At 47.2% G+C, this 25,300-nt stretch overlaps 1 protein-coding gene across 1 annotated transcript in view; it reads right to left on the bottom strand.

The window, feature by feature from the left end:
• The window catches only part of USP53 (ubiquitin specific peptidase 53), a 349,409-nt gene that overhangs the window by 19,624 nt on the left and 304,485 nt on the right, over positions 1–25,300 (bottom strand). Inside the window, exon 14 of the mRNA XM_086961441.1 lies at positions 24,427–24,526. Within this exon, the coding sequence (XP_086817567.1) occupies positions 24,427–24,526 (100 nt within the window). The remainder of the gene's footprint in view (positions 1–24,426; positions 24,527–25,300) is intronic.

The following is a 25,300-nucleotide window of genomic DNA, read 5'->3' on the forward strand; positions in this document are numbered from 1 at the left end:
CAGACAGATGGACACTACAGGCACACAGACAGACGGACACTACAGGCACACAGACAGACGGACACTACAGGCACACAGACAGACGGACACTACAGGCACACAGACAGACGGACACTACAGGCACACAGACAGACGGACACTACAGGCACACAGACAGATGGACACTACAGGCACACAGACAGACGGACACTACAGGCACACAGACAGATGGACACTACAGGCACACAGACAGATGGACACTACAGGCACACAGACAGGCACCGTATCCTGGCCGGTTGACATTGTAAACCTAGACACAAGGGTTGTTTCTTATTCCTGCTGGCACGGAGTGGCGCATCTTCGGCGTTTCACCCGGTGCGAGATTTGTTGAAGGAAGGAACAGATAGGAGAGGGGCTGCTCCATGACACTGTAGTTGCCTTGACAGTAGGTGCTCACTTTTTTTTGCTGGGGGAACGAACAGACAGGCTGACATTGCAGCACACACACAGAAAGACGGACATTAGACACTGCAGGCACACAGACAGACAGAGACTGCAGGCACACAGACAGACGGACCTCGGACACTGCGCGCACACAGACAGACGGACACTGCAGGCACACACACAGACAGACAGACGGACCACAGACACTGCAGGCAGGCAGACAGCCGATCACCGCAGGCACACAGACAGACGGACATTGCAATCTCACGATATGATTTGCATTGAATGCCCTTAGAAATCCAAGTTACTCTATACTGCTAATGCGCACCTGCAAAGCATTTCTATTCCAAATGACAAGGCTGCCAAAAATAGTAGATATAAAAAAAGCTAACTAAGAGTTTGCGCCCAATATTGCATAAAAAGGCAAGGCTAATCTACTTTAACCTGACATAATCGACGTGATGATGACTTTTACCAGTAATACTGAAGTAACACTCAATGAAATGAATGAAGTTACAACAACTCACTATGGAAATAGGCGAGTTTAAAAAAAAAAAAAAGTAGATGCATGCCTCATGAGCTGCACTCGTCGACGAAAAAAATTGTTAAAGTGGAGGCAGGCAGAGCACTGTCTTTGTCACAATTTCCCTTATGGCATGATTCGAAGCTAAGCAGGCCACACCCTCACCATGGGACCTGCCTGTGGAGCTGGAGGTATGTCTTTGACAAGAGACATTAAGTCGATGGAAGGAGGGGTTGCTCGGACACTGCACGCACACAGACAGACGGACACTGCAGGCACACACACAGACAGACGGACCACAGACACTGCAGGCATCCGATTTATCGGGCGAGTGGTTTAACGAAACAAACCATATATAACATAATGTGTCAAGAGAATGATGGCAGAGTCACGCGAACGCCTAACTAAAAGTAGTCGCCATTTAAACCATGCGCGACTCACCGCCTCTCGACCTCGAAAGAGTGACTGAACCAAGCTCCGGGGCACTGTCCCTGTCGGGCAGCCCACAGTGGGAGGCGAACTCACGAAACCAAGGTGCCGAGCCAAGGACAACAGGGGGACAGACCAAACCCCAGAGGTAAACACTGCAGCCACCTCACTCGGTGAATGCCTTGACGGAGATCACATTCCCAAAGCTCTTGTGTTTCAACAGAGGCCCTGTGGCACTAGTCAGACAGGGCAGCAACAACCATTGTGAACACATCAATCCGCCAGACAGCCCCCCGCGTCCCCACCGAGACTCGAACCCGGCTCACGAGCTCCCCCCATAACCAACACCAAACCCCAACCACCATGACAACAGTCTGCATGCCTTAAGTTTACACAAAACAACCTGTATCACAAATGGAAAAGCAGCATGTCGACCAGGGCACAGACGGACACCTTCACTCTAATCAGGCACGGAGAAATCAATAACGCAATGCCGCGCATCCCCACTGAGACTCAAACCTGGATCCCCAGATCCGCGGACGACCGCCCCGACTGCCAGGCCACACTCTCCCCAAAAACCAACCCCAATTGGAGGTACACACTGCACACGCAAATGAAAGGTGTCGTGAGAGGCAGTGGCCACTCCGTCCACGGTACAGAACAAATTCAGTCATCAAAACGATAGCGGTCCTCCATAAGCACAACGCGCAGAAACCGGTCGTCATAAAAACACATCGCCATTGTACATTTCCTGTACAAGGCCCCCCGTGACCGTCCGTGGACAAATCCAATCTCAGCTCGTCGTACTAAATGCACCATGGTCTCCCTCCAAATGCCGACACCCTCTCACACACGACAACGCTCGCAGACAACAAGACCAATGCAGAAAAGACACCCAAAGCCTGGCTCTCCTCACAAGGCTCGAGTCCCTGCCACTCCCGCGGGGGACGGTGCCCCACCGGCTGGCGCCCCCAGTGGCCACCGGGGTGAGTCCAGCCTCGGCCGCTCCACCTTGAATGCACGTCAACGGCGTCACAGATTCACAGCCAGCTCCGCACCGCAACCTCGCTGCGCAGCCAACTCCACAACATCAGAGCCTCCCGAGCCACGGCAAAGCACCCCCACGACCCAGGCATGCATCACCCCGATGAACACGGCCCGACCATCATCCCGTGTGCGCTCCCCCTCGGCGCCCCAGGCCACACAAAATGCCGCTCATTTCCGCTCTTTGCCTCCACCGCTCTATGCCCCTCTACCACCAAAACGCCCGCAAGCGGGCTCACGAACCAGCACTCACCGCCAAACACGTCGAAGGGAAAAAACCCCGACGCAAGACCAACGTGGCAGCATACACAGGACGACCAAAACAGCAACGGGCAGTCACACGCTCAGGGTCCAGGCAGGGGAGGGCGAGTGTCAGCGCGAGCAGCGGTCGCAAACAAAAATATAACAAGCGGGAGGGGGCGGGAAAGGAGAGGAGAGACGCTGACGACGGAAGGCGGGTGCCGGCAATGCCGGACCAGACACGGGGGCGTTCCCGGCGTCGCGTGACGTCGGCAAAAGCCAAAGAATGTCGGGAACGCCCCCGTGTCTGGTCCGGCATTGACGGACAGGCCCCTCGTCCAATGGCAAGGCTCCGTTTACGGAGCCAGCCAATCAAGGACGAGGGCCGAACCAAAGCACCCTACGGTTCTCAACAGGATTTCGCCTGCGCGGAAAAGCTGCGCAGAGCGCAGCTTCCGCTAGGCGAAACCTAAAAAGGCGCCGAAGTAGGCCAAAAACAGAAGGCCTGACGAACTGCTTCTCCAAATCCGCGTTGCAGAGTGGAAAAGAAGAAACTGACGTCCGCACGCCAGAGAAGACTTATATGGCTCCACTAATGTCAAATCAAGAGATGTCACTGTGGAGTCATTCGACAACGTCCCCGGCGCAGAGGTACGGCTGAAAAATTTCCGGATTTAGACTAGCACCTGGGGAAAATTCAAAGTTAAGGAATCTGCAGCTAGATGTCTCTTTCAGATATCTTCATTTTCCCTTGCACACTGCAAAATAAGAATTTGGAAGGATTTGTCAACTGCCAAAAAGGGGAGCAAGGCTCCAGTCCAGATCTGTGTTCAAAGGCATAGAAAGTAACTGATGTAGGTGCGCAGGGTGACACCTATATGTGGTTCTGGTCCATCACTTCTGGGGGAGAAAGAGGCCAAAGCACAGCTGCATAATGCAACCTAGCAGCACGCAAGAGTACTGCAGTAAAAACTTCTAGATTTAGTCTGGAGGCTGGGAAATAATCTTAAAATGAGAAATCTGTTTAGAAGTATCCATCAGAAATTCTAAGCATCAGAACAGAAGGACAAGAAGATGGGGAGAAGAAGAAAAGACAGAATAGCTGGGTTACCGCTACTGAACAAGGACTATGTTATGAATACTTTCTGTCCAGAGGAAGTTAAAAGAGGGACAGGTGTGCTCAAATAAACTGCCATTATTTACATTTGGTTATTTTAATAAAGGCATTCAATTTCATAAACTATCAAGAATATATCTTGTGCTCCTATACAATAGCTGTGTTCCATGCCTCTTGGATCATCAGTAAAAGGGCAGACTGCAGAGATTGTGACCTGAAAATGAACAGTAACAGCATAAGGAAAGAAAAATAGTACATTGTAAATCGAGTAGATTTTTAATGCTGCAGTTTGCTTCAAGAATTCCTTTGTTGGATACCTAAACACTGTTGCTCAATTCAGACCACTAAAGTGTGGTTACGATCAAGAGAGCACGCCATCCCTGGGCAAGAAGCAACAGATCAATCTACTAGTTAAAGTACCAAATATTTGCCAAATCTTCCATAATATTTAAATGAGGAACACCAGTTGACCACAAGAAGAGTCTAAAGCATATGTAAATGTGGTACATGTTTGAAAAATCACTGTCTTTAGCTTACAAAGATATATTTAATATGAGAATACCATATGTAATGATATAGTGCTTGGAATCACAAGAAAAATAAATTTTCCAGCGACAATTTGTACGGAAACAGCTCCTCAAAGTGCCTTGATTCTGGTTTGAAAACCCTGTTTAAGATTTCTACAGAAGTCAGATGTGGCCATTGGCAACAACATCAACGGTTGAAAATGATCACATCCGGTACTTATTGCTCAGGTATCGGTCTGTTTGCAATCAGTACCACAGGTGGTGGTCCCAATTATTTAGTTATTCACCCTCACCAAGACATCGGAGTATTGAAGCAGAGCAACTAGAAGTCAGAGTTTGCTTCTCTAAGTCTATGTGCTTCTCCTCGGACCAGTTTCATTGTTTCACCCCTCATCAGCCAGGCTAGCTTGAATACAGTGGCACAGTGAGTCTAGGACCCATGTCTGGGCATACCCAGCGCACTAGTGCGAGAAAGCAAGACACACGAATAATGCAAGGAATAAATCAAACATTTACTCCCAGTTCATTCAGCATTCCGTCCATCATTTGTTGCCACAACACTTTTTGCCCTAAGTGGGATAGGTATGCCCAGACGTGGGTCTCCTGCTCCCTGTGCCACTGGATTCAAGCTAGCCTGGCGGATGAGGGGTGTTACCCTGAAACGGGTCCCAAGATCCTGGTTTCTGGACCAGGCAGTTCAGGCTGGACTGTTCCCATGAGGAGCAGGATCAAGACTGATTTGCATGACTGGGTCCAAACTAGGGTGGCATGGTGAGCAAAAGAACGATGGATTTAACCCAGATCTCTTGACTGTGGTTGGATGTTTGATTAATTCAGCATTCTGCTCGTCATTTGTTGCTGCAGCTCTGGTCACTGCACCAGCCGCACCAAGAGATATACAACACACTGTGATTTCCTCATTCTTCGCATGTTGCATCCAAATGTAATGGTATGGCAGTGTATACAGATGCCTGGTGGTCGATGTATGTTGGAGTAAGCAAATGGCTGAGCTGCTATGGAGTGCACCCTGCCTCTGCCACAAGTGATCACATTGTGTACTGTTTTTGTCACTGCTGGGCAGTGGGTGCTGCGATGTGCTGTTTTATCTGGTGCTCTTAAATGCATGCCCAGATCATTAAAGCCCACTTCTCCCATTATTTAACAGTTCCAATGAGAAATCACACCATCAATGGATGAACAAGACTCTATTTAGGAATAACTGCTACAGTGTAGTTTCAAGAGGACGACTAGCCACAATTATGCATACAGTTAGCCTTCAGTCACTGCCTCAACAGAAACACAAGAGGAACAGTAACAGTCTTTAAGCTGTAAAAGTAAAACACCCAAAATACGAACAGCGCTCTCATACCAGATTTGCAGTCACACAATACCAGAACATTCATACTTAAAATTGGCAGGTACTGTCGGGCACGGAGTAACTTTTTTTTTTTTTAAACAGAAGAGTGAAAAGCCAACAAACAACCTCAAACAAATATGTGAGGGTTAAGTGCAAGGGAAAGAAAGGATAAGAAAACTCCACACATATAGGAAGTTATTTAAGAACCCTCGCTCACCAACCTGGTGGTGACATGCTTCATCACTGGGTTCCCACTGCAACGACCTAATGTCTTTCCAGTGTGCTACAACGCCTGTTTACAGCGGAGCTGGTTCTTGTGTGTGTTGAGGGGGTGAAAAAAAGCCAGATTGTACTAAGTGAGTGCAATAAGGTGTAAAATATAAAAAATGCAAGGTCGTGACTGTCAACTACTTTATTAATAGTCCAACCAGCACTGCCTGCCGCCTGCCGCCCTCCCACCTCCGATTCGTACCAGCCTACACCAACTGTGAAATTGCTTGATCTCAATGAACAACGTACAATTAACTTTTTACGCATAGAATTTTCTGGAAAAACACGTCTTTTGCAAATGGAGGTTAAACAATTCCAAGTGCACTGCAACATCGGAAATACAGTGTCCTGCTGAATTCAGCTTGTTGTGGTATACTTTCGAGAAGGTGTAGTCATGGAGAGCTCATCAGCAAATCCTCATGCAGAACAAAATCATAGTAAAAAGCCCCACTCATAGAAAGCTTTCACCCGTCGCAGGGCTGGGTAGTTCCTGTCTGCAAAGCACAGGAGCCTTAAAACATGCAACATATGATGTGTGGACAGAGGTTTCTGGCATTTTTTAGATCAGGTTTTGTAAATTCAACTAGAGGTGTGCTCTGGTCTAACATTTCATGTTGTGTTATTGTCATCTGTGTTTGTCTATAGAACTAAAAGGAGCCTGCTAGTTTTTTGAGCTTACTGAACATGTTTTACCTGCACCTTCACATGTTTAGGTCGAGCATTCAAGACCTCTTGTGTATACTTTAGTACATAATCATTATATACTTATATGTGTAGGTACTTTGTGGGATCAGCCCTAGGACTTGTCTGCTTCCGCTTAGAGACTTTTTCCTGTTCAACTGCCTCTATTTAACTGCCTTGATAGAATACGACCAACAGAGGTCAGTAAAATACCAGAATTGCTTTCTGCTGAGGGACTTTTTTATTTTTTTTCGGGCAACTGCCTCAATTTAACTTTCTTGATAGAAAATGACCAGCAGAGGTCTGGGAAATACCAGAATCACTTTAGCATTCTCTAGATTCCAGTCCATAGAAATGGTCTTCCACGAGAATCCGTAGACAATAACTTTTTTTCAAATCTTGTATTTTCAGTGATATGACCACCGAAGGCCCTGATTTTATAATAAAAACAAGGCCTTGTGAGATACCATTTCCTGCTGAAAGGCAATATTTCTCTCCATGTGTTCACATACCTGGTGAGTCACGCAGTTTGGTGCTTACTTTCCCTCCATGTTAAAGGACAGTAGATGTTTCAGCAACCAGGCTAATGTGCTGCATAGCAAAATACATATAATGTCCCAAAGGAGAGACTGATTGAATTGCAAATGCTCGTTTTCTAACAGTAAGCCATTCTATTTAAGTTAATTAAAGGCAAGCAGGAGGCGGGTGAAAATAGTCAAGGCTTGTGTTTACTTTTACTCCTCATCCGTCCCACCTTAAGGGTGCTTGAGGGTTAATTTGCTTGGCATGTTGGCTGCTCAATTAAGGGTGATAGGCCTAGCTGAGGTGAATCTTTCTTATTCCAGTACGATGTAGATGGGTACTCCAAAATCAAGGCACTTCAAAATTTACCTCAATCAGATTCCCTGGATGTTATCCCTCAATTTCATGAGGCAATGCGTCCCCACAATAATTTCAGGTATATTTGGGTTCACTCAATAACAGAGTTCTATATCAATTAAAAATTAAAGGGTTTATTTCAAAATTCAAAAGTAAAGCATTTCAGAGTCAATGCCATGAACGCTCTCAATGCAGGAGGCAAAATCAATAGCAAAATGGACAGCATCCCTAGTAGCATGAAAGAAAGCTCTGGCTCACCCACACAATTGAGGTTTCTATACATTATTCTTGCATATAAAATAAAAAAATCCTGCAGATTCATCATGATGTGAGCAAATGCATAATTGATTCAGCAAAACAGAGCAGATGAAAAATAAAGTCATGTTACTTTAACACAGGCACTAACCCACTGCATGAATATTTATTCAGCACCCTCTATGCTGATGCGGTCCGGCGATGCTCGAACAGAACAAGATACATGAACAATAATGCATTATGTGGATGAATAGGTCTCAGTAAACAAGCAGAAGACTTTGCAACATGTTACAAGCTACAGCTGAACTCTGGAAGGTTCTTTGTGAGCAGGACAATAACAGTGGAAAATAACTAAATTCATTGCAGCTTGGCTGTGCTCTGCGAAGCGTGTGGGAAGAGGATGTGTGCAGGCGGGAACACTGAATGAGCGATAGAGAGGACTTCCATATTGTACAAGATAGTGTTTTCACAGAAATGTGGCCTAGTTCACATACATTAAGAAATGCACTTCTACACCTCATAGGAATTTTGTTGCACACCCAATCATATTATATCAGTCTGAAATTGTGAATGTGCGTGTTTAAATGCATAATTCACAAAGCTAATGATGCACAAAAATACTAACCCATAAAAATCCTTAACAAGGGTGAGCAGTCAAACTGTCACGTACTTCAATGTCATCAGGACACCATGGTTTCAATACAAAACTCTCATTTGACAACCAAATGTGTTCAGGGAGTTGTAGTAAAGGTTTGCTACCTGTGAACTAACTGGATTTACACGCCTGAAAACAATGATTACTGATAAACGGAGTACTGAAAAGTGACCACACAATCTTTCATTTACAAATATATACTCACTTTAATACCGTTATATGGGTTAACACATGTCATTATATTACTGGACTTATACCTCTGGAATCCAGCTTGCTCGATCAGTACTCCATGTAAGGTAACCTGTCCCTCAATGTGGGCCGGGCTTATGGTTTGGTTTCAAAAGTTCCCCTTTTAAAGTGCTTTTAAAAAGTGGTTCATTTGTAGAAAAAAAAGTGCCAGGGCCCTCGTCAGGAGGCAGCTTCGACCCTCCTCCTGTATGTCTCCTGTTAGGGCCGACTAACACAGAACCAACAAACCCTACAAGTGGGGAGGGAGTGTGGCGCAATGGCCAGAGCTGCACCTCAGAGCTGGGGATCCAGGCTGAGTCTCGGCTCGGCTCAACATCCTTTGACTGAGCGAATCACTTAATCTCCATGTGCCAACTAAAAATGAAAGTGTCCTTAACTGGTGCGCAAGTGCCGATAATTAAATGCCGGTGCTAAACACCGGAAACCACTAGCTCAAATTAAGCACTGCTTTAAATCATCCGGACTACTGAACTAGAAGGCCCGCATGTTTATTAGATAGACGAGTTTATGGAAGGGACTACATTTTTTTCTGGCATTTGCTTTAAGCCTTTGTCCTGAATGTTCTTTTTTTACACGTTTCTCCTTGCAACTTCTAAAAGATATTCTGAATACTTCATAGACGTATTTAAGTAAAAAGTAACGTTTATTTTAATTTCTGCAGAGATTGTCAAGCTAGGAATGTTGATGTCAGTAGTGAATCCTTGAAAGAACAGCAGTTTTAACTTGGAGACAATATTTACGGGCTGGCGTTTAATTTAAGCAATATTAACAAGTATGTATTTAAAACATAGGATTCAGAGGCATTGTGATCTAGAACGTCAAAGTCAATGATTTTTTTTCTTCTGCGCGACCTTAATTTTAGCAAACTGGGTCTGTGGCACGCAGCTTTTTTTTTTTTTTTACAGTAAATCGTGATTTGAATCATCCAAAATCAATGACAGTATAATTGCTGCACAATTGCAGCTCGCTCCCACTATAAATAATGCAAGTGGCCAGTTTAAATCGCCCCATCCTGCTGCAATACTCCTGTTTCTCTGCATCCCATAGCCACCAGCAGACCAGTGGACACAGAAAAGGGCAGAACAGATAAACAGAAGCACGGAGGAACAGGAATCTTGGCTGCCATGAACCACACAGGCCATTGGCAGAGGTCAGAGGCCAGCCCCATATTGCAGTAACATGCATGAAGCGATCCATTCACGTCTAACACTTTCCCTAGCATAATAGTGTTAATTCCTGGTCATTATTGATCATCCATGGTTTCATGGTGCTCTCTACTTATATAATGCTGGTCCTGGTGTAATTTTCTCACAAAATAATAACCATTTGTTAGGGAAATTGAGTTTTTTTTCCAAACTGAAAAGCAAACATTCAACAGCAAATATCTTCATAAACTGATTAAGCTGCTGTATGAGAACAACATGGCTGTATTTCCAAAGACATATTTGGTGCTAGCCTTGCAGTGAAGTATCAATTTCACTGTATGAAATACTAGTGTACGCAACCTGCTCTTCGTAAGCTTAGCGGCAGCGCTACTGTTTCCGTACTCACTGAGACTGCAAAATGTGATATTTTTCTCCACTCTGCCACCTGGCAAGAAGAATCTCAGCCCTTACAAATTGTTGAGAATCGACTTGGCAAGGTCAGGATAGAAACATGAAATGAAAAATGTAGTATCTTAAATAGATGGATGCCTTTGTAAACCACAGATCACTTTAAGTTGTATTTCCAGAGCTTTCTGTATCGCCCATGCTTTTCTTTTTTTTACACTCTTAGGAACAATTTGCTAAAAAAATACACAATTTGCGTCAACTTCTTGGGGCTGGTGGACTGGCATTACTCCTGGACAGGGTCCAGCTTGTTGGAAAACTGAAAGCTATGCAGAACTTAACTGTGGCCTTTAAAAACATGCGGGTATTTAGCAAATGTAAGTGAGTGTTGTGCTGCAAAATGCACTATTTGATCCAATTACTTCAATAATTTATTGGGGGGGGGGGTCGGGGGGAAGGGGCGCGGAAGAGAACCCCCGTGAGCACTTCTTGATGATGATGGGCTCACAGCTTACTGCTGTTTTGGAAAGGTATTACACCCCCACTTTAAAGATCTCCATCCTCCACTGATCTATCATGCAGAAGTTTGCTGTTTATTTGACCAGGGATTCTCTGCACCCTTTTGGTTCATGTTTATCAGATATGTACGAGTTTAATCTATTGTCAAGAAGCAGCACTGTATTCAAGTCCAAGTTAAAAATGGAAAAACACTTTTTCCCCCCACAGAAACACACTAAGTAACCGTAGCTTCCACCGCTGTCGTAGTATAAGCACCTGGTTTTTACTTATGTTACGCCAAATTCACATTTCGATTCAAAAGAAAGTCTGACACCACTTTTGGAAGAACAAGGCACGCACAACTACTTATTCCCTGTGGAATAGCATAAAAGTCTCCTGAATAGGGAAAGCCTTCATCCCGCTAACCCATGTGGCAATGTTAATAACCTATGTAAGGGATTGCTATGATTACTTTTGGTAATCCCCATTACTCTTAGTCCTACTCGTCCTCGACCCAGTCATCACTCATGAGGTATCCCACAAAACAGGAAACACTTTTAGGCTCCACCCCACCCCCCCTCCTGCCAGGTGCTATATCACTCCTAACCACTAGAAGCACATTCTGACATCCCAAGCAACAAAGGCCTGGACAGGGAGGGAGGGGGGGGGGGACTATAAGTATGACTGGGTCGAGGAGGAGTAGGACTAAGAGTAATGGGGATTACCAAAAGTAATCATAGCATTACCTCTACGTCCCTCATCCTCGACCCAGTCATCACTCATGAGGCATGAGGCATACCAAAGCAACGCCCAACCAGGCCTTTGGCACACCAAACACAGAAAAACACAGACCAGACACAAAGGAGTGCAGCAAGTGAAAGTTTAATAAAACACACAGAATCAGAGAGGGGGGGCAACCCCCACAGCTTGCAACACCCCACGACCAAAATTGGTGTGGTCAGAAAGGGCACAATTCAACTGGTAGTGTCTCACAAACGTAGACTCGGAGGCCCAAGTCCCCGCTCGACAGATTTCATCAAGAGACACACCATGATAAGCAGCCCAAGAGGCAAACACGCCCCGAGTAGAACGCGCCTGAACCCCCGCCGGACAAGGCAAACCAGCACCAAAATAAGCTAGAGTGATAACCGCCTTAATCCAGCGACCCAGAGTAAGCCTGGAGGCAGCCTCACCCCTGACAGCCAAACCAAAGGTCACAAAGAGGGAGTCGGAGGAGCGAAACGCCTCAGACCTAGCCACATAAATAGATAAGGCACGCTTCAGATCCAAGGAATGAAGTAAGAGCTCAGAAGGAGAAAGAGAAGGAGAAGGACACGAAGAAGGAAGAACCAGCTCCTGAGAAGATTGCAAGCGAGAGCGGATCTTGGGGACAAACCCAGGATCCAAAGAGAGCACCACAGCGTCATCCAGAAAACGCAAAAACGGAGGAGAACAACGCAAGGCGGTAAGTTCCCCTAGCCGTCTCGCAGAAGTAATAGCAACCAGAAAAGCCACTTTGTAGGACAGGAACTTAAGGTCCACCGACTCCAAAGGCTCAAAGGGGGAGGTTTGCAAAACACCCAACACCAAAGAAAGATCCCAAGGGGGCACCAGGGAACGAACAGAAGAGGAAGAGAGAGAGAAACTCCGAAAGAGGTGAGAAACCAACAAGCCATCCGAAGGTAGAAAAGAATCCGAATCCCGGAAGGCACAGATAAGCAGACCATTGGCCCGCAAGGTAAACAAAGTAAAGTGCTTCTGAAAGCCATCCAGAAAAAAAGAGGTAGGAGACAGACCAAAGCAGGAACACCACCCTGAAAAAGAAGACCAGTGCTTCGAATAGGAAGCCAAGGTAGACTGCCTACGAGAGGCCTGCATTACAGAAATGATGTGGTCGGGCAGACCACTGACCTCAAAGGAAAAAAACGTTCAACCTCCAGACCGCCAAGGTGAGAGGAACCAGAAGGGGGAACGGGGACCTCAGAGGAGAGGGGTAGCGGGGCAGAAGCCAAGGAGGGCCCACCGCTAGGCCCAGCAACAGAGGAAACCAAGACCTCCTCAGCCAGTGTGGAAGAACAGCCACCACCGAACCCCCTCCCGCTGAACCTTCAGCAAGAAGGCAGGAATCAGAGGAAATGGAGGAAAGGCATAAAGAAGCCAAGGAGGCCACTGGAGAGACAAGGCTACCACCCCCCAGGCGCCCTCCTACGGAGACTTGGAGCAGAACAGGGGAACCAGGGCATTGGAACAGGAGGCAAACAGATCCAGATCCAGAGTCCCGAACTTCTGGCAAAGCAACCGAATGGTCCGGGGAGCCAGACCAGGGACAGAGACGAAGGGAACCTCCGGCTCAATGAATCCGCCACCACGTTGTCCACACCCCGAATGTGCTGAGCAGACAAGGCCAGAAGATGTTGCTCCGCTCAGTCCGAAATGGAGCAGGCCACCAGATTCAGGGATGAACGGCGGATCCCGCCTTGGTGATTGATATAGGCCACAGCCACGTGTTGTCGGATCTCACCAGGACATGGCATCCTTTCAGACGAAACAGGAAGAAACGAAACGCCCTCTCCACGGCTGACAACTCCCGAGTTGAACGATCTGCGCAACTACGACAGGAGCTAACGAGCCTGCACCGCCCAATGATCCAGAGTCGCACCCCAGCCCGATGCGCTGGCATCCGTTGTCAAAACCAGAGGAGGAGGCAGATGGATACACATCCCCTTGGAAAGGTGGGAAGAATCCAGCCACCACTGGACAGCAGCCACAATGTCCAGAGACACAGGCACAGGAACAGCATAGTCCAAGACAGGAAGGGGGACTCACCTCTGCACATGCCACAGCAGAGGGCGTAGATAAACCCTGGCCCAGGGCACGGTAAACACAGATGCAGCCATGTGACCTTGAACTTCCAGCCACTGCAGGAGGGGAGCCGCAGCCAGGGACAACCTCCTCAACAACGACTGAAGGCGACAAATCCGGGTGTCCGGCAGGAACACCATGTCCAGAATAGAATCCACACGGCTCCGATGAAGGTTCTCCAGGTGGCAGTCACTAGGTGACACTTCGGCAAGTTGATCAAGAACCCGTGTTCCCTGAGCGTAGTCATGGTCAAGAGAAGGTGGCAAGACATGACCTCCGGAGACGGAGCCTGAACCATCCAGTCGTCCAGATATGGGAACACGGACACCCCCAGGAGATGGAGATGAGCCACCACCTTGGTGAACACCCGGGGGGCGGACCGAAGACCAAACGGAAGGACGCAGAACTGCCAGGCAGAAGCGCAGGAAACGCTGATCCCCTACAGCCACTGGGACGTGAAGATACGCATCCTGGAGATCGAGAGTGGAGAACACCCAACCGACCTGGATCAGCGGAATCACTTTCTGGAGAGTACATTTTTTTTTCACAAACAAGTTCAGACCCCGAAGGTTGATGACCACCCGGAAACCCCTGTGATCTTTGGCACCACAAAGACGACGGAGTATACGCCCATCCCCAGCTCCATCTCCGGAACAGGGACAACCGCAAGCTTGCTGACCAAAAGATGAACCCCTTCCAACAAGGCCAGATGGCGGAAGGCATCCCAAGGAGATGGGGTAACCACCACCCCGGTGCGAGGTGCGGGGGGGGGGGGGACAGGAACTTGATCCGGTAACCTCGGGACAAAACATCCAGCACCCATCTGTTGGAGGTCGTCAATCGGCAAGCAGGAAGGAACATGCGAAGTCTCCCACCAACCACAGGTGGACCACCAGCGAGAACGACCTCCTGGACGGCATAGTCAGGAACGCTGCGGGCCAGACCCAGCACCCCGCTGGGATTTCTTCTGAAACTTCAGCGGAAAAGACCGTCCAGTGCCACGCTGACTCCTGAAGGAGGATTGTTGAAACCTGGAAGGCTGGCGTAAAGACCTGGCACCGGAAAAGAAGGAACCCCACGGGGCGGAAGGTCACGAAAAGACAAAGAATGCTTGCGTTCTTTAAAGACCTTATGCAGCTTCTCTTCAAGAGAGTCACCAAACAGACGGGTATCAGTGAAAGGCAGTCTCAAAGACATGGAACGTTGGTCCGCGTCCATCTTCCAATCCCACAGCAACAGGTTACGACGCGCAGCAATAGAGGAACCACAGGACATCGCAGAAGCCCTCACTGAATCAAAAGCGATGTCCGACAGGAATTCTGCCTGGCGCTCCATGGACTCCAGTAACTCCGGACAGCTGCCACCCTCCAGCATTGTAGAATACAGGGACTTGAAATCAGTCAGCTAAGACTGGGCAACATAGGCCCCATAAACACCAGATCGAATAGCAAGGTGAGAGGCAGCATAAGACTTCTTCAGAGCCGAATCAACCTTTTTATCCACACCGTCCCTCAGAATGTTATCATCCGCCATGGAAGGACGACCCACAAGACTGGCCACAACTGAGTCCACCGGCACAGAATCAGGCAATGAATCAGACATATCCAGCAAAGGAAAAAACCTGAACATAAACCTGGGCATAGCGATATGATCAGGGTCCTTCCACTCTTTTAGCAGGACATCAGACACAAAAGGGTGCACCGGCAGAGAAGAGGCAACAGGCTTCCTAAATTGAGGCAAGAGCATATCCTGAGAGGAGCTGGGCGCAAAATCATCAGGAAACCCCATATTAACCCGAACATGGGCAATGACATCAGGCAAGAGGTCCCTGGAAATGTACTTGCCCTGAAGCTCAACAGCAGCAATAGAAGACTCATCAGACTCATCAGTGGAGGAAATATCTGAGTAAAAGGCAGCAGCACCAGAAAGACCATCAGCAGCCTTCTTGTTCGCCTTAAGATCAGAAAGCGTCTCCAGAATAAGGCGCTTTATCCTATCATCATCCTTCCTGGCATGCTTCGCAGGAGCAGCGGAGTCCCCACTGGACCAAGGAGAAGAGGAAGGCACAGGAGAGGAATGCTTCCTCTTGCGATGGTGCTTGGCCATAACTAACTCACACTGATTCAAAGAAGCAGGAATACCACAAACAGAAAACTCCCCCCCAGCGCATATATAAGGGCGAACCCCAACCAATTAGCCCCCCATGGAGGAAAGAATTGCAGAGGTCGAAAGAATTCAAAAACGACCAATCCCCCACACGGAAAACATCTGAAGAGGCAAGTCCCGCGACGGCCAATCACCATCGAGGCCGAAAATGAAACCATGCAAGGAGGAGGGGCGGGACCGAAGCGAACCCGCGGCTAAACAGCCAGCGCGGGTCGCTAAACCACATCACCGCAGAAAATCACCTCCCAAGACAAGCGCGCGCCGGAGCTCACCCAGGCGCCCATCTAATAATTTGTGTATCAGTTCCCACGCCGTGAAAGAATGAAGCATGGAAGCGAGAGCAAGCCAACGACGTCAGCCATCGTCACACCACAGACGAGCTGCCACCGAGGCCCCGACAGCACAGCACGGCATGCCGGCGAGGGACACACTCGCAGAAGAGGGGGGCGGGAGCAAGGAGAAGCGCGCCCAAGTGACGGCCAAGCGCTCCAGCCTCACACGCCTACCTTCGCACCCCTGTGCAGCAGGACCGGTCCAGAACTCTGCCTCCAGAGGAATGAACAGCATCAAGAAAAAAACCCAACAGGAAGAAACAGGGAGACCCATGGAGCCACGCAGTACAGGTCTCCCGAGCCCAGGAGGAGACGGGGAAGCCCAGCAGCCCAACTCCAAAGAATCCCACGACGGTCCACGGGAGCCTCCCAGAGCCCAGCAGAGGAGTATCCACAGGACAAATGAAGCAGGTAAGTGCCCGGCACTCACCCCAGCGTCTCCCATCAAGTAAACCACCGACAGGAAACAAAACAGAATGTCCTTCTAGTGGTTAGGAGTGATATAGCACCTGGCAGGAGGGGTGGGGGGGGGGGGGTGGAGCCTAAAAGCGTTTCCTGTTTTGTTTCCTGTCTTGTGGGATACCTCATGAGTGATGACTGGGTCGAGGACGAGGGACGTAGAGGTAACGGTTGGAGGATGTGACCGCGCAAGCTGCAGAAGATATGAAGGACAGCCTCCTCCTGGCATATTGGTGGATCAAATCCCCTCACCCGCCCCCAACACAACCTAAGCAGCCGTTTCTGTTCTTACACTTTTCATCTTGCACACTACTTTCATGAAGTTGGCTATTCTCCCCTTCCTTCTTCTGGAGCTGCGTTTGCGCAATCAGTCTCTTGGCACTGAGGAAAGGGAGGATACGACATTCCATGTGTCAGACCAGATAAGTGTGAGGCCAAATTAGGCAACAGCCAGTTTTTTTATCCCCGCCTAAAAGCCTGTTGGCTGTCATGTTTTTTTTACCAATGAGAAAAGAGAATTCTAGCGGCAGTCTGCCTGCACTGAAACGGCTCTACACCTAAATCAGTCGATAAATATTTTCAGCACCACATGAATGACAACGCAGGTGTACAGATCAAACAACCCCATGCTAGGACAACGAAACAAGAGTTTTTTTAATCGGAATAATTGGCCCTGGCTTTCAAAGGCCCTGTGCACCATGGAGATTGGCATGAACTTGATTCACTCTGCATACAGATGACCAGTACAGAAGGTGGCATCATGTTTTTATATATAAATGCCACTCTCCTTGAGTCCCAATACCGGTTGAGCAGCTGCATTGTACTTTCTCTACATTTCAGCAATTAGGTATTTAGGCCACATAGGCGTTAAAACTGAAGCACAATGCCTCATGCCAAATAAACACTTGGCACCATTTATATACTCAGCAATGAAGATCCAGCCCACACCCATTCACCCCAGAGCATTAATTACAATTAACACCGCAAAAAAGTCGAGAAACGGCATGCCGCAGCAAATACAGTTAGACCCGTGTGGGGTTTCTGCAGCAGAACCAGTTCAAAAATGGTATGGATACAGCTTCTCTTGTTTACTTAGCTAAAGACTGGTCTGCAGACCCATTTCCTATCTCTTCCCTGGTTCACTTGACACAAACTGGACAATAACGGTTAAAACCAACTAGAATTACCCAAGCTTCTATTTCCTGAAGGTTTGGAGATTTATTGACCTGGAATGTCTGCAACTGTTCCCATCGTGGTGGATACACTAGAAGTGGAGTTTCAAATGGCCGTCCACGGCTGACTATCCAACTACATTTAGGCTAATCTTCAAATTGATTTACAAAAGGGGGTGGTGATGAACAGAGTGTCTGAATTGAGCAGACCACTCTTACCCAGTCCAAAGATCAGGGCTTGATCCATCACCGTTATTTATCTCACTGCCCCATCCCAGCTCAGAACCTGGCTATATGCAAATCAGTCTGTCCCTGGCCCAGTGCATCATGGGAACAGGGCAGACTAAACTACCAAGCCAATTCTTTACCAGAAAGGAGACAAGCTACCGGGGACCGGTTTCTGGCATTTCAGCCTCTTCGGCCCGGCTTGCTTGAATCCTGATGGAGCAGTGAGAAAGGGACTCATGTCTGAGTATACCCTGCCACACCTATAGTGGCCAAAATCGATTTACAAAAGGGGGTGGTGATGAACAGAGTGTCTGAATTGAGCAGACCACTCTTACCCAGTCCAAAGATCAGGGCTTGATCCATCACCGTTATTTATCTCACTGCCCCATCCCAGCTCAGAACCTGGCTATATGCAAATCAGTCTGTCCCTGGCCCAGTGCATCATGGGAACAGGGCAGACTAAACTACCAAGCCAATTCTTTACCAGAAAGGAGACAAGCTACCGGGGACCGGTTTCTGGCATTTCAGCCTCTTCGGCCCGGCTTGCTTGAATCCTGATGGAGCAGTGAGAAAGGGACTCATGTCTGAGTATACCCTGCCACACCTATAGTGGCCAAAATCGATTTACAAAAGGGGGTGGTGATGAACAGAGTGTCTGAATTGAGCAGACCACTCTTACCCAGTCCAAAGATCAGGGCTTGATCCATCACCGTTATTTATCTCACTGCCCCATCCCAGCTCAGAACCTGGCTATATGCAACTCAGTCTGTCCCTGGCCCAGTGCATCATGGGAACAGGGCAGACTAAACTACCAAGCCAATTCTTTACCAGAAAGGAGACAAGCTACCGGGGACCGGTTTCTGGCATTTCAGCCTCTTCGGCCCGGCTTGCTTGAATCCTGATGGAGCAGTGAGAAAGGGACTCATGTCTGAGTATACCCTGCCACACCTATAGTGGCCAAAATCGATTTACAAAAGGGGGTGGTGATGAACAGAGTGTCTGAATTGAGCAGACCACTCTTACCCAGTCCAAAGATCAGGGCTTGATCCATCACCGTTATTTATCTCACTGCCCCATCCCAGCTCAGAACCTGGCTATATGCAAATCAGTCTGTCCCTGGCCCAGTGCATCATGGGAACAGGGCAGACTAAACTACCAAGCCAATTCTTTACCAGAAAGGAGACAAGCTACCGGGGACCGGTTTCTGGCTTTTCAGCCTATTCGGCCCGGCTTGCTTGAATCCTGATGGAGCAGTGAGAAAGGGACTCATGTCTGAGTATACCCTGCCACACCTATAGTGGCCAAAATCGATTTACAAAAGGGGGTGGTGATGAACAGAGTGTCTGAATTGAGCAGACCACTCTTACCCAGTCCAAAGATCAGGGCTTGATCCATCACCGTTATTTATCTCACTGCCCCATCCCAGCTCAGAACCTGGCTATATGCAAATCAGTCTGTCCCTGGCCCAGTGCATCATGGGAACAGGGCAGACTAAACTACCAAGCCAATTCTTTACCAGAAAGGAGACAAGCTACCGGGGATATTTTTGTCCACCCTAAGCGTGGAAGGGTATTCTCAGATGTGAGACCCTTGCTCATTGCACCATCAGGATTCAAGCAAACCGGGCCGAAGACGGCTGTAATGCCAGAAACCGGTCCCCGGGAGCTTGTTTCCTTCCCAGTGTAAGAATTGGCTTTTGTAGTTTGGTTTGCCCTGTTCCCATCATGCACTGGGACAGGAACAGACTAATTTGCATACAGTCAGGTTCTGAAACTGGGATGGTGCAGTGAGCTAAAAAACGGTGTTGGATCTAGCCCTGATCTCTTGACTGGGTGAGAGCTTTCTGCTTAATTCAGAGACTCTGTCCCTCACCACCCCTTGTTGTAAATATTTTTGTCCACCCTAAGCGTGGAAGGGTATTCTCAGATGTGAGACCCTTGCTCATTGCACCATCAGGATTCAAGCAAACCGGGCCGAAGACGGCTGTAATGCCAGAAACCGGTCCCCGGGAGCTTGTTTCCTTCCCAGTGTAAGAATTGGCTTTTGTAGTTTGGTTTGCCCTGTTCCCATCATGCACTGGGACAGGAACAGACTAATTTGCATACAGTCAGGTTCTGAAACTGGGATGGTGCAGTGAGCTAAAAAACGGTGTTGGATCTAGCCCTGATCTCTTGACTGGGTGAGAGCTTTCTGCTTAATTCAGAGACTCTGTCCCTCACCACCCCTTGTTGTAAATATTTTTGTCCACCCTAAGCGTGGAAGGGTATTCTCAGATGTGAGACCCTTGCTCATTGCACCATCAGGATTCAAGCAAACCGGGCCGAAGACGGCTGTAATGCCAGAAACCGGTCCCCGGGAGCTTGTTTCCTTCCCAGTGTAAGAATTGGCTTTTGTAGTTTGGTTTGCCCTGTTCCCATCATGCACTGGGACAGGAACAGACTAATTTGCATACAGTCAGGTTCTGAAACTGGGATGGTGCAGTGAGCTAAAAAACGGTGTTGGATCTAGCCCTGATCTCTTGACTGGGTGAGAGCTTTCTGCTTAATTCAGAGACTCTGTCCCTCACCACCCCTTGTTGTAAATATTTTTGTCCACCCTAAGCGTGGAAGGGTATTCTCAGATGTGAGACCCTTGCTCATTGCACCATCAGGATTCAAGCAAACCGGGCCGAAGACGGCTGTAATGCCAGAAACCGGTCCCCGGGAGCTTGTTTCCTTCCCAGTGTAAGAATTGGCTTTTGTAGTTTGGTTTGCCCTGTTCCCATCATGCACTGGGACAGGAACAGACTAATTTGCATACAGTCAGGTTCTGAAACTGGGATGGTGCAGTGAGCTAAAAAACGGTGTTGGATCTAGCCCTGATCTCTTGACTGGGTGAGAGCTTTCTGCTTAATTCAGAGACTCTGTCCCTCACCACCCCTTGTTGTAAATCTTCAAATTGAGGCATGTGACTACAGAAAGTAAAACATACATACTTCAAAAGCAAAGGCATAGCAATCTGACCAGAAGACTTCATCGATCTGGGTGGCTCACGGGTCCCAGGACAGTGCAGTGACAGAGGTTCATCATGAGAGCAGTGCCAAACCTTTTTTTCTGCAATTTCGATAAATGTCTACCAACCTTCAAGTTTGAGGCAACAACATCATGGGCAGCACCGTAGGAAACTGATAACTCTGAAGCAGTGCCAAGGCTGGAGCCCTAGGGGTTGCAGAATTGGGTGATGTCAGGGTCAGAATTGCAAGAACTGCCATGATCACAGAATCAGGCACATTCTTGGGGTGTGACTTAGAGGGCTGCGAAGCAACCCTGAAAGTATCCAGAATGGCCTATTGAAAGGCCTGAGCCTTTGAAGGAAGGTTCCAGAAACTTGGCTTCATCTGGAATTGACTTCACCAAAGAGGAAGAGATTGGTGTCAAGAACAGAGTCACCAAGGTCTCCGAAGGGTGGACCATTTCCTTAAGGAAGAAGAGGCTTCTCATTCTTGGGTCGTTTGGTGAAAGGATATTTGGGAGATCACTCTCTTTCTGCTGACCTACCTGAAAGAGGGGGTGGGGGCAGCTTGGGACTATTCCTGCGTGCTCTTTCCAAAAGTGGTTTGGCTTCCTTCTTGTTGGCCTTCAGTTGCAACAAAGACCAACAGCTGCAGGCGAGGGTGTCGTGGTTAGGTCCTAGATACCACATACAGATGTCATGTAGATTCACAGTCACGTGGCTAGGTTAGGCCCAGGAACAAATCCTGCCATTTTACATGTACACGTTTCTTAAGTTGCCTTCTTTTCTGCACAATTACCTTTGACACACATTTGCTTGTGTGACAGTGCATGAATATTTTCTCTGAACCCACATTTCTTCTAATACCACTTCATGTCCACTACACTATCACCACACCGTGAACATTTAGTACAAGGCTTAGACTACAAATACATTGTGCAAATGTCGTTTCTTTTTTGTTCATGTATCACAAAGACAATAAACAATCAGCCCTGCTGAAGCCTCGACACTGAAAGCATGGATGATGTTATTATAAATGCACACACATTTCTGTGCTCAAATGAGAGGAGCACTCTGCTGTCATTGTGAGGTCATCGGTCTGTCGGAGTCTAAGGTAAGCTGATTCAGGTTTATACTCTTCAAGGAGGGATGTCCAACTTGTGACCAAGAGGGTGACTTACATACCTTGCCCTTAAGGTAATGGGGAAATAGATCATTCAGTAGGGGATTCTTGGCAGAAGACACACCCTAGGTATCTAGGTTAGGGAGCGCATAGTAGGAGTACACTATACCCAGTACTTCTATGCCAGAATATATACACTGTATTTGCACAATGGTGGAATCGTTTATCCTTTTCACAGTTTTTATATTGCGAATTACTTTATCTGCTTCTGTCTTTTTATCATTGCAGCAGATATTTTTTATACAAGAATCACAATGGTTCAATAAATAGTGAAAACGTCCCTTTGTGTATTTCTTGTATATCTTGCTCAGTGAGAACGAGTGACTGAGCAAAAAGGTTCTAGATCTGTTACCAGGATTTCTTGGGGAGTCAGGGTTGTCATGTTCTGAGGTTTCCCAAACCATTTGTTACCTTGCTAGGCTTAGAGGTATTTACGGTGGAACTGTGAGCTGGCTGGTCTATAGGCCAACATATCCTGAGAGGGGGTGGGGGGCATAGAATCAGTCTGGCACAATCCTGACGTTTATGTTGTCCAACAAACAAACAGTTCCTACGGAGAAAGTGGAAACTGTACAACACCAATTCGTTTATCTTCTTGCAAAATTGTAAGAGTTTAATCCAGAAGCCTTAGGGAGGGGCATTTGACCTATTTGCGGTCAGAGCTGCTGAGTAATTTTGTTGTTAAATCACCAAGAGCTCTGGACCTGTATCAATGAGGTGGGAAAAAATCGGACCTGACACTACCACGCCAAATGTGGTTATACAAGTTGGCTGTGGGCCCATCTGGTGTAGACTGCGCTGAATGCAACCATGTAGCTCCTGGCAGCATTGAGAGCTATTACTGGGGGAAAAAGTTTTCCAGATCCAGTCTGCAGCCAGGAGGACGATATTTTTAAGATTAGGAATCTGTGGGAAAATGTAGCCATAAGACATTCTAGATTTGTATATATTATCGACGATCCTATTATAGTGAAGGGAATGTACAGCCATTGGCACCATTGAAGTGGGTTCCAGAACCCAAGGGGGGAATTGTGTGGTGTATGGAGGTTAATGAGACTTCTCCTATACACATGACTCGTGCTACTTAGCTCCAGCTTACAGGGGTTTTTGAGGGGGGCTAATGCACCCAAGTGGTGCATACCAATTTAAGAAGGTATGGGTAATTATATACGCCTCAAAAGCCTGACTGTTACCTGTAGGCTGCTGGAATACCTGTGAGGGTCAGTGGCCCAGTGGATATTCTACAATAAACTGCACTGGTGATTTTGGGCTGCAGAGCACCTTAGTGACAAGGATTATGCTATTCATGAACTTCAGGAGAATCGGTCTAAGGCAGCATAAATACCACATGAAGGCCCCCAATGTTGGGCACAGCGATTACAATGAAGACTTCTCCCATTACAATGGTCACTGAAGACAGCCATGTGCTGCCTGTGAGAATTCTTCCCCAAGCATGGCTCACATGTCAAAATATAAAACAGCACATCAGAGTAGAAAGACCATGAAAAAAGGTTTACTCTGCTTCTATGCAAAAAATATTGATTATCCTCATACAAGTGGATATCAAAAAAGCACAAATCACGGCGCTGTCTGTTCTTAAATCAACGACCTTCTCAGCATAAGTCCTCATTATAAATGGTCACTTTTTTAGACTGGGGCCAAGAATTCTGGATATCAATTTCTCCTGTGGATTTTGGCTTATTAAAGCACCTGATATCTCTGGACGACAACCTGGACAAGATGATGAATTATTATAGAAGTGGGGAATCGGATCCAGAATTACTGATTGTTTTGGTAATTACTCGTGACAAATGGGATGGAACCCTCAGGGTTCAGCAGATAATGGATCAGATTTTCCCTGTCCCCAAAGTCACCAATACTGTAACTCGAGGAGAGCGGATATACAGGCCTGTTTCCCTGGTAATGATGGCCACAATGGAGATGCAACAGTGGGAATCATGAGGTGGGAATGGGATGGGAATGGGATGGGACAGGGTGGGGGCAGGGCTGGAGGATAATCATCACAGTATTCTGGTTAAAGCATGATAGTGACCTGGTAGCAATAAGTGATTCACTACAGCCCACTAAATTCCTTAGTCCTCATAAATAAAAAGCTCCTTACAGCATGACATGAATCCCTGACGACATTTCTCTTACTGAACAAACTACCTCACAGCTGCCCAAAATAAGAACTACGAATATCAAAAATAAAATGTAGAATTGACATTTCAAGCAGTACATACAGCATTTTATCAGCATTTCATGACAAATCCCCTTGAAGGTTTATAATGTAGAAAAACAGCAAACCATGCAAATGAAGCATGTTTCTCCGTTACCTTTGATGCTGAAGACTATGCTTCTGCAAATCTGACTCTGAAGAAATGTTATCCTGAGACCTTTCGCTCACTTGGAAAGCTGTTTTTTCAGTCTTCAACACTGAAAAACAAAAATTTTGCTTTCTGAAATATATCACTGCAGCGAAAAAGCATTGCATTTAAAGACTTTTTGACCAAACAATTAATCGAGACTCAATGTAGAAACTTTCTAAAGTAAATACTGGTCTATTTATATTAGGTGTGCCGCATTTCAAACCACAAAGCCTATGATTTATGCCTTTAAGCACTTATTGTATGTTGAACAAGTATATGAATTAAGGACCATATCAGGAAACAATTGTACATACGCTTCTAATCTATTATGGATACCTCACTGGAGCTGCCCTGCATCGTTATACCTTAATTATGCACCAAAAATGCACCCAATCATGTACATCAGACTCTACAGCCCTGTTCTACAGAAGAAGAAGCCTGCCCTACACTTCTACTCTATGTTCCATTTTCTTGGAATTTATTTTGTGCTTTTATTTTTATTAGTGTTATTGCATTTCTATATTAGTATTAATTGTAGAAAGTAGCCCAAGCAGGGGAAGGCAGCAGAGCACTTCATAGATACTTGAATTAGGATTAGGGATACAGAGTGTCTGTTGGGGCTTTTCTTGCCTGGGAAGGAGGCACTACACCTCCCAGGCTTCACCAGAACACAGGGGAAGGAAGAGGACCTTATTTAGTGCTACAAAGCACATTTCTTGCTCCCACTACGTGGGATCCAGCACTATTTGCTACACCTCCCAGGCTTTATCTTGACACAGTGGGAGAAGAAGGGCCTGTTTAGCACTACAAAGCATGCTTCCTTCTCCAGCTGTGTAGGACA

The sequence above is a fragment of the Lissotriton vulgaris genome, chromosome 3_1 (genome assembly GCF_964263255.1).
Source record: "Lissotriton vulgaris chromosome 3_1, aLisVul1.2, whole genome shotgun sequence".
Lineage (NCBI taxonomy): Eukaryota > Metazoa > Chordata > Amphibia > Caudata > Salamandridae > Lissotriton > Lissotriton vulgaris.